Source organism: Vitis riparia, chromosome 13, assembly GCF_004353265.1.
Source record: "Vitis riparia cultivar Riparia Gloire de Montpellier isolate 1030 chromosome 13, EGFV_Vit.rip_1.0, whole genome shotgun sequence".
Taxonomy (NCBI): Eukaryota; Viridiplantae; Streptophyta; class Magnoliopsida; order Vitales; family Vitaceae; genus Vitis; species Vitis riparia.
In genome coordinates, this window is record NC_048443.1 from 25,700,267 (window position 1) to 25,713,565 (window position 13,299).

The 13,299-nt window shown below is 34.9% G+C and overlaps 2 protein-coding genes across 5 annotated transcripts; both read left to right on the forward strand.

Moving 5' to 3' along the window:
• The first annotated feature begins 212 nt into the window (after window positions 1–212).
• LOC117928704 (probable methyltransferase PMT11) lies at window positions 213–6,769 on the forward strand. 3 transcript variants are annotated; one of them, XR_004653638.1, is made up of 10 exons: window positions 213–1,084; window positions 1,460–1,609; window positions 1,690–1,960; window positions 2,364–2,474; window positions 3,086–3,245; window positions 4,922–5,179; window positions 5,297–5,419; window positions 5,539–5,616; window positions 6,017–6,537; window positions 6,623–6,769. XR_004653638.1 is itself a non-coding variant. In XM_034848694.1 (9 exons), exons 1-9 carry the CDS (start codon window positions 380–382, stop codon window positions 6,219–6,221), a joined length of 2,061 nt encoding a protein of 686 aa, XP_034704585.1. In that variant the 5' UTR covers window positions 213–379; the 3' UTR covers window positions 6,222–6,686. The 3 variants fall into 3 exon arrangements, 1 of the variants encoding a protein (XP_034704585.1); XR_004653639.1 differs by having other exon boundaries at window positions 6,017–6,282; window positions 6,369–6,738; XM_034848694.1 differs by having other exon boundaries at window positions 6,017–6,686.
• Window positions 6,770–7,946: 1,177 nt separating this feature from the next.
• Window positions 7,947–12,445, forward strand: LOC117928707 (40S ribosomal protein S7-like). 2 transcript variants are annotated; one of them, XM_034848697.1, is made up of 6 exons: window positions 7,947–8,109; window positions 9,092–9,181; window positions 9,252–9,325; window positions 9,429–9,552; window positions 10,609–10,791; window positions 12,122–12,440. In XM_034848697.1, the coding sequence occupies exons 2-6, from the start codon at window positions 9,107–9,109 to the stop codon at window positions 12,242–12,244; spliced, it is 579 nt and encodes a 192-aa protein (XP_034704588.1). In that variant the 5' UTR covers window positions 7,947–8,109; window positions 9,092–9,106; the 3' UTR covers window positions 12,245–12,440. The 2 variants fall into 2 exon arrangements, with proteins under 2 accessions (XP_034704588.1, XP_034704589.1); XM_034848698.1 differs by lacking the exon at window positions 7,947–8,109 and adding an exon at window positions 8,245–8,339 and having other exon boundaries at window positions 12,122–12,445.
• The last annotated feature ends 854 nt before the right edge of the window (window positions 12,446–13,299 follow it).

A 13,299-nucleotide genomic window follows, 5' to 3' on the forward strand; every position in this document is an offset into this window, starting at 1 on the left:
TTAAAAATAATTAAGAATCTTTAAAAATATTTTTTAATAATTATTTTTTAACACATGGCAAAAGCAGGCCTAATATTTCAATCCTTATCACCAACGCATTTATCTGTGCTAATACTTGTGGGATAAGTTATTTGCCCGTAAAGAGCGAATCGTCGTTTGTGAACCGCTAAAAATATCTGATGAAAATCAGACGGTGAATGCACCCTGAAAGGGGGAGAAGCACGCACATGATCGATCCCCTTTCCCGGGAATGACCTGGCACCGACCTAAACTGCAAAGTGTCACAGCTAGAGAGAACTGAAACTCACTCACTCCCATACTAAAAGGCTTACATTTTCAGAGAAGGAAGAGGGAGTTACGATTAACTGAAATCCAAACCATGAAGCTACTCAACAATGGAGATCCTCTCAGAGCCCCTTCGCTTCTGACGATCTCAACATTTGTCGTTGTTTCATTCGCGTTTTTCTATGTCGGCAAGCACTGGTCCAATGGCTACCAGCAGCTCATCTTCTACACATCGCGCCAAACGCCAATGGCATCCGGAGCTCCAACCATCGGGATCTCTCCAAACTTCAATATGACATTTGATGTTTCTTCTATGATCGCAAAGAATCAAACCCTAGATTCGACTCTGCCGTCTCCGGCTCCAACTCCTTCTCCGGCCCCTGCTCCGCCGGTTCCAATTCCTTCTCCAGCGCCTGCTCCGCCGGCTCATCTGGCGCCCGGCTCGATAAAGACATTCGGGATCGTGGATGAGAATGGGACAATGGCCGAGGAGTTCGAGGTCGGCGACTACGATCCGGAGTTTGTGGAGAATTGGGGAAATGGGAGCGATGCGGAGGTTGGTAGCAGCAGTGGCGGAAGTTTTAGGTTTGGGATTAAGAAGTTTAAGATGTGTCCAGAGACAATGAGAGAGTATATACCATGTTTAGACAATGAGGAGGCGATTCGTAATCTCAAGTCCACGAAGAATGGGGAAAAATTTGAGCGACATTGTCCGGAGAGAAGTCGAGGTTTGAATTGCTTGGTTCCAGCGCCCAAGGGATACAGGACTCCGATCCCTTGGCCAAAAAGCCGGGATGAGGTACTCGGTTCTTAAACTATCTGATTGGTTGCTGATAAAATATAAGAAAAAGAAAACATTCAATTCTGCAGCACCTATTTCAAACTTTTTTCAATGGTTTCTTAAACTTTTCAGCAACCATACAGACATGTAATTTTTATTTTTATCCTCAGTTCTTTTTTTTTTTTCATTATATATATATATATATATATATATATATATCTTTGATTGGTTATGGGAATTTCCAAAAAACGGTTTCGTTTGGGTTATCATAATTTGTAAATTCAAACCAACGCTTGAATTTTTGGAACCAATTTAATGGCAACTATTGTATTCTGATAGCTCGTTTCTTTAACATATTCATGGTCGTTGGGTAGTCACTGTCACTTATTTCAGGTGTGGTTTAGCAATGTTCCACATACAAAGCTAGTGGAAGATAAAGGAGGTCAGAATTGGATTTCAGTAGATAAGAATAAGTTCAAGTTTCCAGGAGGTGGCACACAGTTCATACATGGAGCAGATCAATACTTAGATCAGATTTCAAAGGTTGTTTTGTTCTCAAGCACCTAATTGGGTGAAGTTTGGAATTACCGTTCTGATGCTCATTTTCAACTCTGTATGTGTAGATGGTGCCTGACATTGCGTTTGGCAGGCATACTCAAGTTGTTTTGGATGTTGGATGTGGTGTGGCCAGTTTTGGTGCCTATTTGTTATCACGGAATGTCATCACTCTGTCCATAGCTCCCAAAGATGTTCATGAGAACCAGATTCAGTTTGCTCTTGAGCGTGGTGTGCCTGCAATGGTGGCAGCTTTTGTGACTCGTCGTTTGTTGTATCCCAGTCAGGCTTTTGACTTGATACATTGTTCAAGATGCCGAATCGACTGGACCCGTGATGGTAAGCTATTTCTTTTACACCAGGTGTTTCCTGTCTTTGCCTCATGCCTGATTACTCTGTTTTGTACTGCTAAGTAAAAAAGGGCTATTGGTTCAAAGTCATCAGACATTTTAAGCTTGTGATGTCAGTGTGTACATAATCTAGTTTGTTGGTGTACAATGTACTTATTTACATTTCAAAGTTATAATATACTGAAGCATTACCATTTGGGATTCTGTTATTAATAACCAGTTGGACTATTAATTTTGTAAACAGAATCTAGAAAAGACATGGCCTATTCACACATACGCAAACAAAAGCAAGAAGAGAAAGAGAAAGCTCACTTAAGATTTTTTTTTGTTTAATTATTAAATTTACTAGGGGACACTTTCTGATCATGCTTTTTCCTTTCATTTTGATGAAGATGGAATCTTGCTGCTTGAGGTAAATAGAATGCTTCGGGCAGGAGGATACTTTGCTTGGGCAGCACAGCCAGTTTATAAGCATGAAGAAAACCTAGAAGAACAGTGGAAAGGTATCATTTTCTGGGACTCTTATTCAAAATAAGCCTATTGATATCTTATCAAAGAAGTAAGCCTATTGAAAAGTTATGGTCACTTTAATTACCTTTTTGAGAAATTTCAAAGTTAAAGTTGTAATATTTTTTAATAACAGGAACAAGTTTAGAAGTTTTGGTCCTTTGTTCCAATGTCCATTTTCTATGAGACCTGTGCGTCTGAAGTTTATAACCGTCACATATTTTATTTCATTTTCTTGCAGGAGAACTCCAAAAAAATGATCTAATATTTTCTGATAAAAGAATATATAATTTGTAATATCTTCACAACTGTGGGTTGTAGTTACTAAAGTGCTTGTCAATGACCAACCTGTCCACCCAAATGATGTGAACCCAAGTGTTTTCAAAGGGGGACAGAGTAGTCAAATATTAGAACAAAATCAATGACACTCAGTTTGCTGCCATCACTAGTTTGCCAATGTGCTGTGAACCGGCCAATCCAACCTAATTAAACTGTCCTGAGCTTGTGCAAATCAGTTTTAATAGTTATGCTGCATTTACCAGTGTAACTTCCCATAACATCATTGATTTTCCATATATGATTTTTTTATTATTATTATTATTATCAGAGATGGTCAACCTTACCACTCGTCTTTGCTGGGAGCTTGTGAAAAAGGAGGGTTATATTGCAATATGGCAGAAGCCCTTCAACAACAGCTGCTATTTGAACCGCAAGGCAGCAACCAAACCTCCATTATGTGATCCAGATGATGATCCAGATGATGTTTGGTATATTTACTACTCTTCTTTTTCTTCTTCTTCTTCTTCTTTTTTTTCCTAAAAGAAAGAAAAGAAAAATGAACAGTTTTTAGTATATTTACTTCTAATCATGACAAATTTTCATTAAACTACAGATGACGCTTTGACACTGTAGGCTTTACCATGTATACTCAGCAATTTCAATTAAGTATAGTGGACAGATGCTTTACTATGCTGATATATCACACTTATTGCATAAGATTTTGTCACTGAATTCAAGGAATACCCTGAAAGCAGCCATAACTAGTAAGACTAATTATCATCTTCCCTTCACTATTAGAAGGTTTCCATTTTTCTTTTCTTTTTCTTTTCTTTTTTATTTTTTTTGGTTGAGGATTCACATAAATGTTACATGATTTTCCAATATGAGAGCTTCTTATTATTGTTATTTAGTATGATGTGGTTGGGGGATCGACACACACAGGAGGACCTGGATACAAATGATTTAGGCTACTGTTGTAATTTTTCCTGATATGCTATATGTTAACTGTGCTGAATACATGATTTAGGAGCTGATATAAATTTTCATCGTATGTTTAATATCATTTGCCATCCATTTGTATTGATAATATGTATTATAAACTGCACAAAAAATTGATTACTACTTGAAACATGTCTGAAACACATGATCTTAATTTATTTGGACTGTGATATTGGTTCAATGTATTCCTATGTAGGAATCGTAATAATACCAGTGTTAAATGGCGGGGAAAGAGAGCATATTTTCTATAATTTCATTTTATGGGGTTTTGTTTCTTCTCTCTCTCTCTCTCTCTCTCTCTCTCTCTCTCTCTCTTCGTAATAATCTGTGTTAAATGGCGGGGAAAGAGAGCATCTTTTCTACAATTTCATTTTATGGGCGTTTGTTTCTTCTCTCTCTCCCCCTTTTTTTTTTGGCGGGTTGGGGGGGTGGGGGGGAGAGGTTTGCTCAAAAACTCCTCTCTTTAAAACTTTTTGGCTAGGGCTATGTGATGAACCCAACTACTCAGACTTGGTGCAAGCTTGTTCATGAGGATGAACAAATGAAGTCTCAGTCCTAGTTTTAAGCTCTATAATTTTAAAGACAAGCTCAAACAACCTAATACTCGTCTTGCTCAGCTCATAAACACTCTAAAGAATTTAAGACAAATTGAGCTCCTTGGGCTGGACTCAGAATTGGCTTAGGTGAGAGCTCACTTAATATTTCTTGTGAGATCGATGAGCCTCAGTTTTATTTTCAAGTTGTTTGTTTTTGCAAACCAAGCTCGAGCAGCCTGCACTCAGTTTGGTTAGGTCTGGCTGGTTTGCAACCATACTTTAGATAGCGACATGAGTTGTTGGTTCTCCTTTCAACTTCCAGAATTATCATCAAGGAGTTTCCCCTTATGTAACCCTGGTTTTGCAATTAATTTCTGCCCATTTAACATTGATAATGGGCATGGTCTCGTCTATTTCTCATCAAAGAACCAGGCCAAGCATTCTTTGGGATTTATTTACAGCTATGACGATATGTGGGAAAATGTTAAACCATCTCATAATGTTGTTTGAAGAAATTGAATGCATATGGTTTAGTGCATTGCAAGAGCTTTCACCTAATCCCTTATTCGCATGATTCTTATTTATGAGGTTTCCTTTCATGGTAAATTTATCCTTTGCATGATTACAAGGTATGTTGATCTGAAAGCATGTATCACTCGACTACCTGAGGATGGATATGGAGCAAATCTTCCTACATGGCCTGGACGTTTGCAAAATTATCCTGACCGGCTCCAAAGTATACACATGGATGCCTATATATCTAGAAAAGAGCTCTTCAAGGCAGAATATAAATACTGGAAAGAGATAATAGACGGATATTATCGTGTCTTAAAATGGAAGAACTTTAAATTGAGAAACGTGCTGGATATGAGAGCTGGATTTGGCGGGTACCCTATTCATCTCAAGCTTGTTCCATTTCAATTTTCATTTATTGCCTTGTGGTCCTTGTCGTGCTTCATTTGAATTACTCCATATTTTTATGGTTAATTTCATGGTTTTGGCAGATTTGCTGCTGCATTGACGGAAAGAAAAGTTGATTGCTGGGTTCTTAATGTTGTTCCTGTGAGCGGGCCCAATACCTTGCCTGTCATATATGATCGTGGACTCATAGGAGTTATGCATGATTGGTAATTTTAACTGTTTAATTAGCTAACCATATTCTATTGGTTGAATTTTCATTTAGTGCTTCCCAATATTGTTTGAATTTCACTGGTTCAAGTATAATGAGTTGTATAATACTTTCCAGGTGTGAGTCCTTTGACACGTATCCCAGAACCTATGATTTCTTGCATGCAGCTGGTCTCTTTTCTATTGAGCGAAAGAGGTATGCCCCACTTCTGTTCCCAAGTTTGCTAGGTGAATGTCTCGTGTCTCTACATTTTTCTACAAGCTTCCGTTCTCCCTTGTTATCTTGTCTTTCTCTTCTATAGAGGAGGATGACTGCAAGGTTTAGTGACAAATTGCAGATTCAGAAGTAATCCCCTGGAATAATTCAGAATTTCAGAAATTATGCTTATTATGATAAAAATATTATTATTTTCTGTTGAAATAAGGTAGAATTGTCATGAGTAGTTTGGGAAAATACATTATTAATTTAGGGATGATATTATACAATTGGGTAAATAGTCAGGGAAATCCGTCTCAATGTGGGCAAGGGTCGTTTTGTGAGAATTGAGACATTGTTATTTCCATGAGTTGACACATTTTTCATTTGTATGTATCAGATGCAACATGTCCAGCATCATGCTTGAGATGGATAGGATACTGAGACCCGGCGGACATGCATACATCCGTGACTCTATCATTGTCATGGATGAACTTCAAGAGATCGCGAAAGCCATGGGTTGGAAGGTATCGGTGCGACCCACGTCTGAAGGCCCTCATGCAAGTTACAGGATCTTGACATGTGAAAAACGCATGTTGCACTGAAGTTGAAGCAATGGATTTGGAAACCAAATTGGATTTTAATTTTACCTTTCCCTTTGAAAAGGTAAGATCAAGAAGATGACCTAACTTCTCTCTGATTCCTTCATCAAAATGGAGGGTGGATGGCTGTTAAATCTTATCACTTTGCAGGAGAGGGGGGGAGAAGGGCAGAATTCTTTGAATTGTCTGGTGTGATTTGGCAGCTAATTCACATACGGTGCCATGCTCTCAGTTCATAGATGTCATACAGAATTCTGGGCGAGTGGGGGAGTCCAGTACTGGCAAGGAATTGATCTCACTTAAATTTCACAGCTCTTAGGTAACTAATCTTTGAAAGATCATACATGATAATATGAAGAAGTTTCTTCAACTTATTGATGCAGTTGTAGTTGTGATTTATGCAGTTTTGATCAGGAAATATATGCAATCTTCAGTTTTAATATAAATCGTGGACAACCCATTCAAGTTTTTCTGGGCCTTCATCCAGTTCAATCCAAGTTAATAAATTACTGTCAAATTCTGCTCGGGTGCCCTTACATCAATATGGTAATTGTGTCTTCAAGTTAGAGGAGATGGCTGCGATGGTAGGACAGTCAGATAGCCGCTACATGATGGGCAAATTAATTAATATAGCTGGTTTCCTTTTTTATCTAAATTTTTATTATTTTTCTTTCTCTTTCATCATAATTTAATTTTTAAAAGTTTTTTTAGGCCCTAAGGCTTCAAAATCTATGTAAATATACTTTCGATTTTTTTGTTTTAAAAAAAATATATACTAGTCACTTTTATATGATATATATATATAAACTCTTATTGTAAAAGTAATGATTTAAAAATGGTTTAAAAAAATTGAAGTGTCAAAATATTTTTACTATCTTAAGTTTTAAAATTTGTGAAAGTGATTTTTAAAGATAAGGTCAATCTATATTTTTTATATAGGATGTTTTATTTTTATATAGAAATTTTTTATTTAAAAAAAATCAAAAAGTGTGTAAAACTAAAATCAAATACTAACTATTTTTATTTTGCTAAACTATTTTCCTTTTACCACATTTTTTCGAAAAAGTCATGCTAATGAGAATTAAATTCAAAACTCAAAAATAAAAATAAAAACCAAATATAGGCTTTACTATAGTATTTATTAGGATCCATTTTTCAATGATATAAAAGGTTTTCTTGAGAAATATCAAAATGATATCATCAATTAAGTGATTTAAGGTTTAACATTGTACGACTCTAAGGTGGTATTTATTTTTTTGTTGATAAAAAAAATTAAAATATTTGATTTTTTTTATTCAGTTAAAAGTAACTTGTTAACATCATCCAACATAATTAAACTGAACCTATAGATAACAAGTTCACTTTAGTTATGGTGGATAATATCAATATGTTACTTTTAATTTAATAGAAAAAATCAATATTTTGATTTTTTTCTATTCAGTCAAAAAACAAACATCACCTTAACCTCATAATTTTATACCCGAATTCCATTTAGTTGTACCTTTATACATTAGTATCTATTACTTAAATTTCATATGTGGAGTTTCATAAGAACCCATTTGTTATCTTAGTATGCTCCTCTAGAAATATTTATATTCCATAATCCAGGAAAATAAACGGATGATGATTCATGACCCTTTTTTTTGGGGGAATTAAAAGAAGAAAATAAAAAAGAAAAGGGGACATGGGCTTTAGGTCATCCAAGTACTACTGAAAGAGCCCAAGTTCATGTTGGCAATCGATACCGAGCCCATATCAACAAGCGGTCCGAATAGAAGAGCAGGGGATCTGGGATTATTGAAGGGCGTGAAACTCATTATAAACGAAGTGGCAGCCTAAAAACCCTCACTAAAATCCTAGAGGAACAGCTGCGTGTTTCTGATTCTTTCAGGTCGGCTTCTTAAATCCTCAAAACCCAATATCAGTTCGACTCCTCTTTCTCCATCTCTCGCGCATTTGGGATTTTTTTTTTTCTCTTTTTTTGTCTATTCGTTTTTACTTGATAAGTTCGATTCATACCTAGAAAATGATGCCGAATTTCTGGGTTATGAATGTGATTTTAGGGATGCAACCCACTTGGATCTACATTTTTAATGACTTCATTGACGGTTATCCTACGAGGTTTTTTTTTTTTTTGCTAAATGCCCAGTACTATAATTTTAGTTTGATGAATTTAGGATCAAAACCGGTGTTTACTGCAAAAAAATGCATTATCTGAGGTGCATGTGAATGCCTGAAAAGTAGGCACCATCGTTTTGCTTTGCATTTGATGGTGTAAAGATCCATTGGCTAGAAATAAAATTAAAGAAAATGATTCTTCACTAGGAAAGATGGAGTAGGATGATTACAGGATGGAAAGTTTCACAGTGATTTACGATTTGGTTCTCACTTTCCGGAGTATATCCCATTTGCGATACTGGTTTTGGATCCCGGAATACTATGTAAAACTATTAATAGATTAAGAGCTTGTTTGGCAGTGATTCTAGGAAGAACTTCTAACCTTTAGAACACTTGAAAATTTTTACCATTCAAAGTGTTAGAAAGTTTAGAAACGTTTTCTAAAATCAGTACCAAATGGACTCTAAATTTGTGATGCCCGTTTGTGGAAAAGAATAATTTTTACCTCCTGCATCAACCCCCACATTACATCATCGATGCAATAGTTCCATCATCCATGTCCAGAAGAAAATGTAAAAGAAAACTTATATGTATGTATATATGTATATATATATTATATATATATATATATAATTTTTCCAATTAAAAATAATTTCAAATTATTATCTCAAATCGCATGGGGATTTTCCCTAGCCAATATGCACTTGGTGATATTATTTTATATATTTTCTAATAAATAGCTCTCTGATTTTCAGATAATAGCTGCAAAAATGTACACATCGAGGAGGAAAATCCAAAAGGACCAGGGTGTGGAACCTAGTGAATTTGAGGACTTGGTTGCACAGGTTAAATATACAATGCTTCATTGGTGTTTATATACAAGGTATTAGTTTTAAACTCATGTGGTTTCTGCAGTCATTCTTTGATTTGGAGAATACCAATCTGGAGCTGAAAAGTGATCTAAAGGACATTTACATTAATTCTGCAGCGTAAGTCTTGTTTGAATGATTAGGTTGGAGTAGATTCTTTTATTTTTTTTCTTGTCTTCCATCTACTTCTATCACTTCTCATGTTGTGTGCTTTTCTGTACAGTCAAATTGATGTTTCTGGCAATAGGAAGGCTGTGGTCATTTATGTCCCTTACAGGCTGCAGAAAGCTTTTCGAAAAATCCATCTGAGGCTTGTTGGGGAATTGGAGAAGAAGTTTAGTGGGAAGGTGAGTTTCCTCCCTGATTTTTGGAGCACTAGGATAAAATCATACTTAGATGAGTTTCACAAGCACTAGCCTAAGTCTTAGAGGCAAGACCCTTTGACATATTGCTTGTCTCACATTGCTTTGGATTGTGTGGTGAGGGAGAAATACTAAATTTTTTTTAGGATAAGTGGAGGACCTCTGAGAGGTTGTGGGATTTACTTCTATTACTCTTGTTGGGCATCTTTGCACCAAGGCTTTTATAGGCATTCCTCTTAATGTTATTCAACTCAATTGGCATTCTGTGTGTAAATCAAAAGGGTTTGGACATCATTAAGGGAAGCTTAGTCAGGACTTATGGAGATGACATCCATGCATATTTTCTTCTTCTTGCTTGTTACTCCAGTGTTAATTGTATACTCTGCATGAGCTTGTTGCGCCGTTGCTACAGGTGCTTTTCTGTTTTTTATATATCTTCTTCTTGCCTATCAAAAATAACAAAAAAGACATCTATGCATATTGTTTTGCTGTCTTAACCTTTTTGTATAGGCTTGTATAGTGGAGGAGTTCAATCATATTTTGATCAGATTTTTTTGTAATTGTGAGGGGACTCCTCATCCCTCTGATGTTTTTTATATTCTTGATTAATACACTTTTTTGCTGAATGGAAGGGGAAAAAAAATGAAATAGCACTGGCCTAAGTCCATCTTAGCAACATGATGAGGTTGGTGATGGATTAGGTAATAACCTCTTGCCCTTCAACACTTTACATGATTTGTGTAAGAGCAAAAAATCATTTTTTTCAATTCTTGAAATGAACTATATTTGTTTTGTAGTTCCTTCTTCCCCTCCTCCCCCCCAAAACAAAAAGAAAAAAAAGGCTCTGATTCACAAGGCTCATTAAAGGAACCAGTTAAGAAGGTTTTACTTGGAAAACCTTTTCCTATATACTGAATTTTATGTCAAAGTAAATGGACTCTAGTTATTGTTCTTCTTTCCCTCTTCTGCCCCTATTTTGATTTCAGTTTATGTGCATTTTCTGCCTAAATCCCCAATTCATTTTCTTTAATCCTTGGGCAGCATGTAGTCTTGATTGCTGCTAGAAGGATCCTGCATCCTCCAAAGAAGGGTTCTGCTGTTGTGCGACCCAGGACCCGCACTCTCACAGCAGTTCATGAGGCCATGTTGGAGGACATTGTTTACCCAGCAGAAATTGTTGGAAAGCATGTTAGGTACAGAGCTGATGGTTCCAAGATAATCAAGGCAAGTAAACATTTTTGATATGCTGAAAAATGACCTGATAGTTTCTATGATTCTCTCAGGTGCTATACAATACTTTTCTTACTTATCAAAAAAAAAAAATGATCCTCTCAGGTGCTGTTGTGTTTTTGCTTTGAAACCATGTGGTACCATATTTGTCCTCTATTTATTTATTTACTACTTTTTACCAATAAAAAAAGACAGGTTGGCTCCTCCTCCTTTCTTCTTTTTTTTTGGTTCCAGAGGAAAGAAATATTCCAAGTAGGGAATCCTAAACCTAGTTTGTTTTCTTTCTCCTTTTTTCTATAGCTAACATTTTTTTCCCACATGGAATACAAACTGAACCTCCCTATCCCTACCTGAACCTCAATCCCTTTTCACTGTGAGCCAGGATTCGGGAACTACTACACCTGGACTTTTATAATGTGGCAACTATGGTTAGCTATTGATTTATCTATTTTAAAATCCATATCTGTTGGCACTCATTATGTTACTTTTATGATTACTATCTGATTTAAAAAAACCTTGCATCAAAGCTGGGAAAACATCCCCACCCACACCTCTAATGCCAATACGGAAGACTTAGCACCCAATAGTGATAGTTTTATACGTTCTAACAATTTATGTCAATTAACATCTTAAACCAAGGCAATTTCTCTTGTTTTTTTTTCCCTTTTTTTGAAATCCTTTAAAAGGTCCAACATAACAGTAATAAGTAACATAAAAGCATTCATACTTGAATGCAAATTAAATATACTCCAACATGAAAGCATCCCATCTTTTTTAAGTGAGTTTAACCTATAAAGTTTGATGTAATCTCATATTCAAGTTACATCCTTATGGGCAAAAGTGCATTATCTCCTTAAAATAGTATTCATGTTCAAGTATCGCAGAAGATGGGGGTGCTTTGAAATATGCAGAGTCCTGAGATCGAATATTGGAGGTTATTTGATTGCAAAATATCTCAATTAGCAGGGTTCCACTACATAGCCAATCAATTACTAGTACAATGATACACAGTCTCATCAAATATCATGGACAGGGTTCTTTTCCCTGATTTTGTTTTCAATTGGACAGGAGTCCTGGAAGATATTGAAATTCTTTTCCATTAGAAGGCTCACAGAATCCTCTACACGCAATAATCCTCACTTTTTTGTTCTTCATTTCTTCCTGGGAAATGCAATTGTAGTTGCTCTATTGAATGACATTTGGTCTGTACAAGCGAAGATAGGATTTCAACTTTATTGCCTCAGTTTGTTCATTGTTTAAATTACTTCTTTTTCTAACACTACCCTAAACATACACTTCTCTAAACTTTATATTGGATCAACAGATTTTTCTTGATCCAAAGGAGCAGAACAATACTGAAAACAAACTAGAGACCTTTGCTGGAGTCTACAGAAAGCTTTCTGGTAAAGATGTGGTGTTTGAATACCCTGTTATTGTTTCTGCATAGAGAAAAATGTGTTTCTTTTCTCCTCTGCCTTGATGGCTGGGGGTTAATCTGAGAATTTTGGATACACATGGTTTTTTTGTAGGCTAAGAATTTTAGATATGATACCTACCTAATATTTGATAAGTTGCATCATCAAAGTGTTACTTGGGAGTATTATATTGTTGGTGGTTTTGTCTTAATTATACTTTAATTGATGGAAAATGCTGATTTGTCATAGATGGTTTGCTTGAAATGGGCTGACCAGAGTAAGGATTAAGCGCATATGCAGGGAACTGTGGGAAATGCTTTGGATAGAACTGCAGTCATTGCCAATGTCAATTGCTGCATCCTCTACTGCTCTAGAGGATCCCTAATCCAAACTTTCTTCCAAAAATAAACTTGGAAGAAAGAATTAATTAGTATTTTCTAACAAGGTATGTTTGGGCTAAACATATTTAATGATCATAAGTTCGAAATTTTACAAAAAACTTTCTTTATTTTGAATTATTTTGAATTAAAAGAAAGATGAATGAAAATAATAAATAAGGTGTTGGGTGTTTGATAAAATCTTTAAATTAATGATAAATATTGGGAGGTGAACGAAATTAACTCTTTCTAAACTTGATTTTAATGGCACTTTTATGAAATAAATAAATGAATTTTAATTGCTTATAAAAATATTTTTTTTATTTGCTTTTGTGAAAAATATTAATTAATTAAATGTAATTGAATTCTTATTAAAATCAAAAAATAGTTTTGTAATTATAAATATTTTTTTTAAAAAAAGTAATTTTTAATAAAATATGAATACTAATATTATAAAATCATAAATTAAATTTTTATTAAGAAATATTTTAGTATATGTTATAAAATATGAATAATAACAATACAAAAGCAAAATTGATTTCTTTTGTTACAAATGAATAATAATAATTTAAAACAATAGTGCTTAATAATATTTTATTTAAAATGAATTTAAAAATAAGCAAAGTTTAAATTTTTAATCCAAGTTTTAATAAACACTCAATTTTTGATAAGTAAATAGTATTTTAGATTATTTTTTATTTGATTTGTAA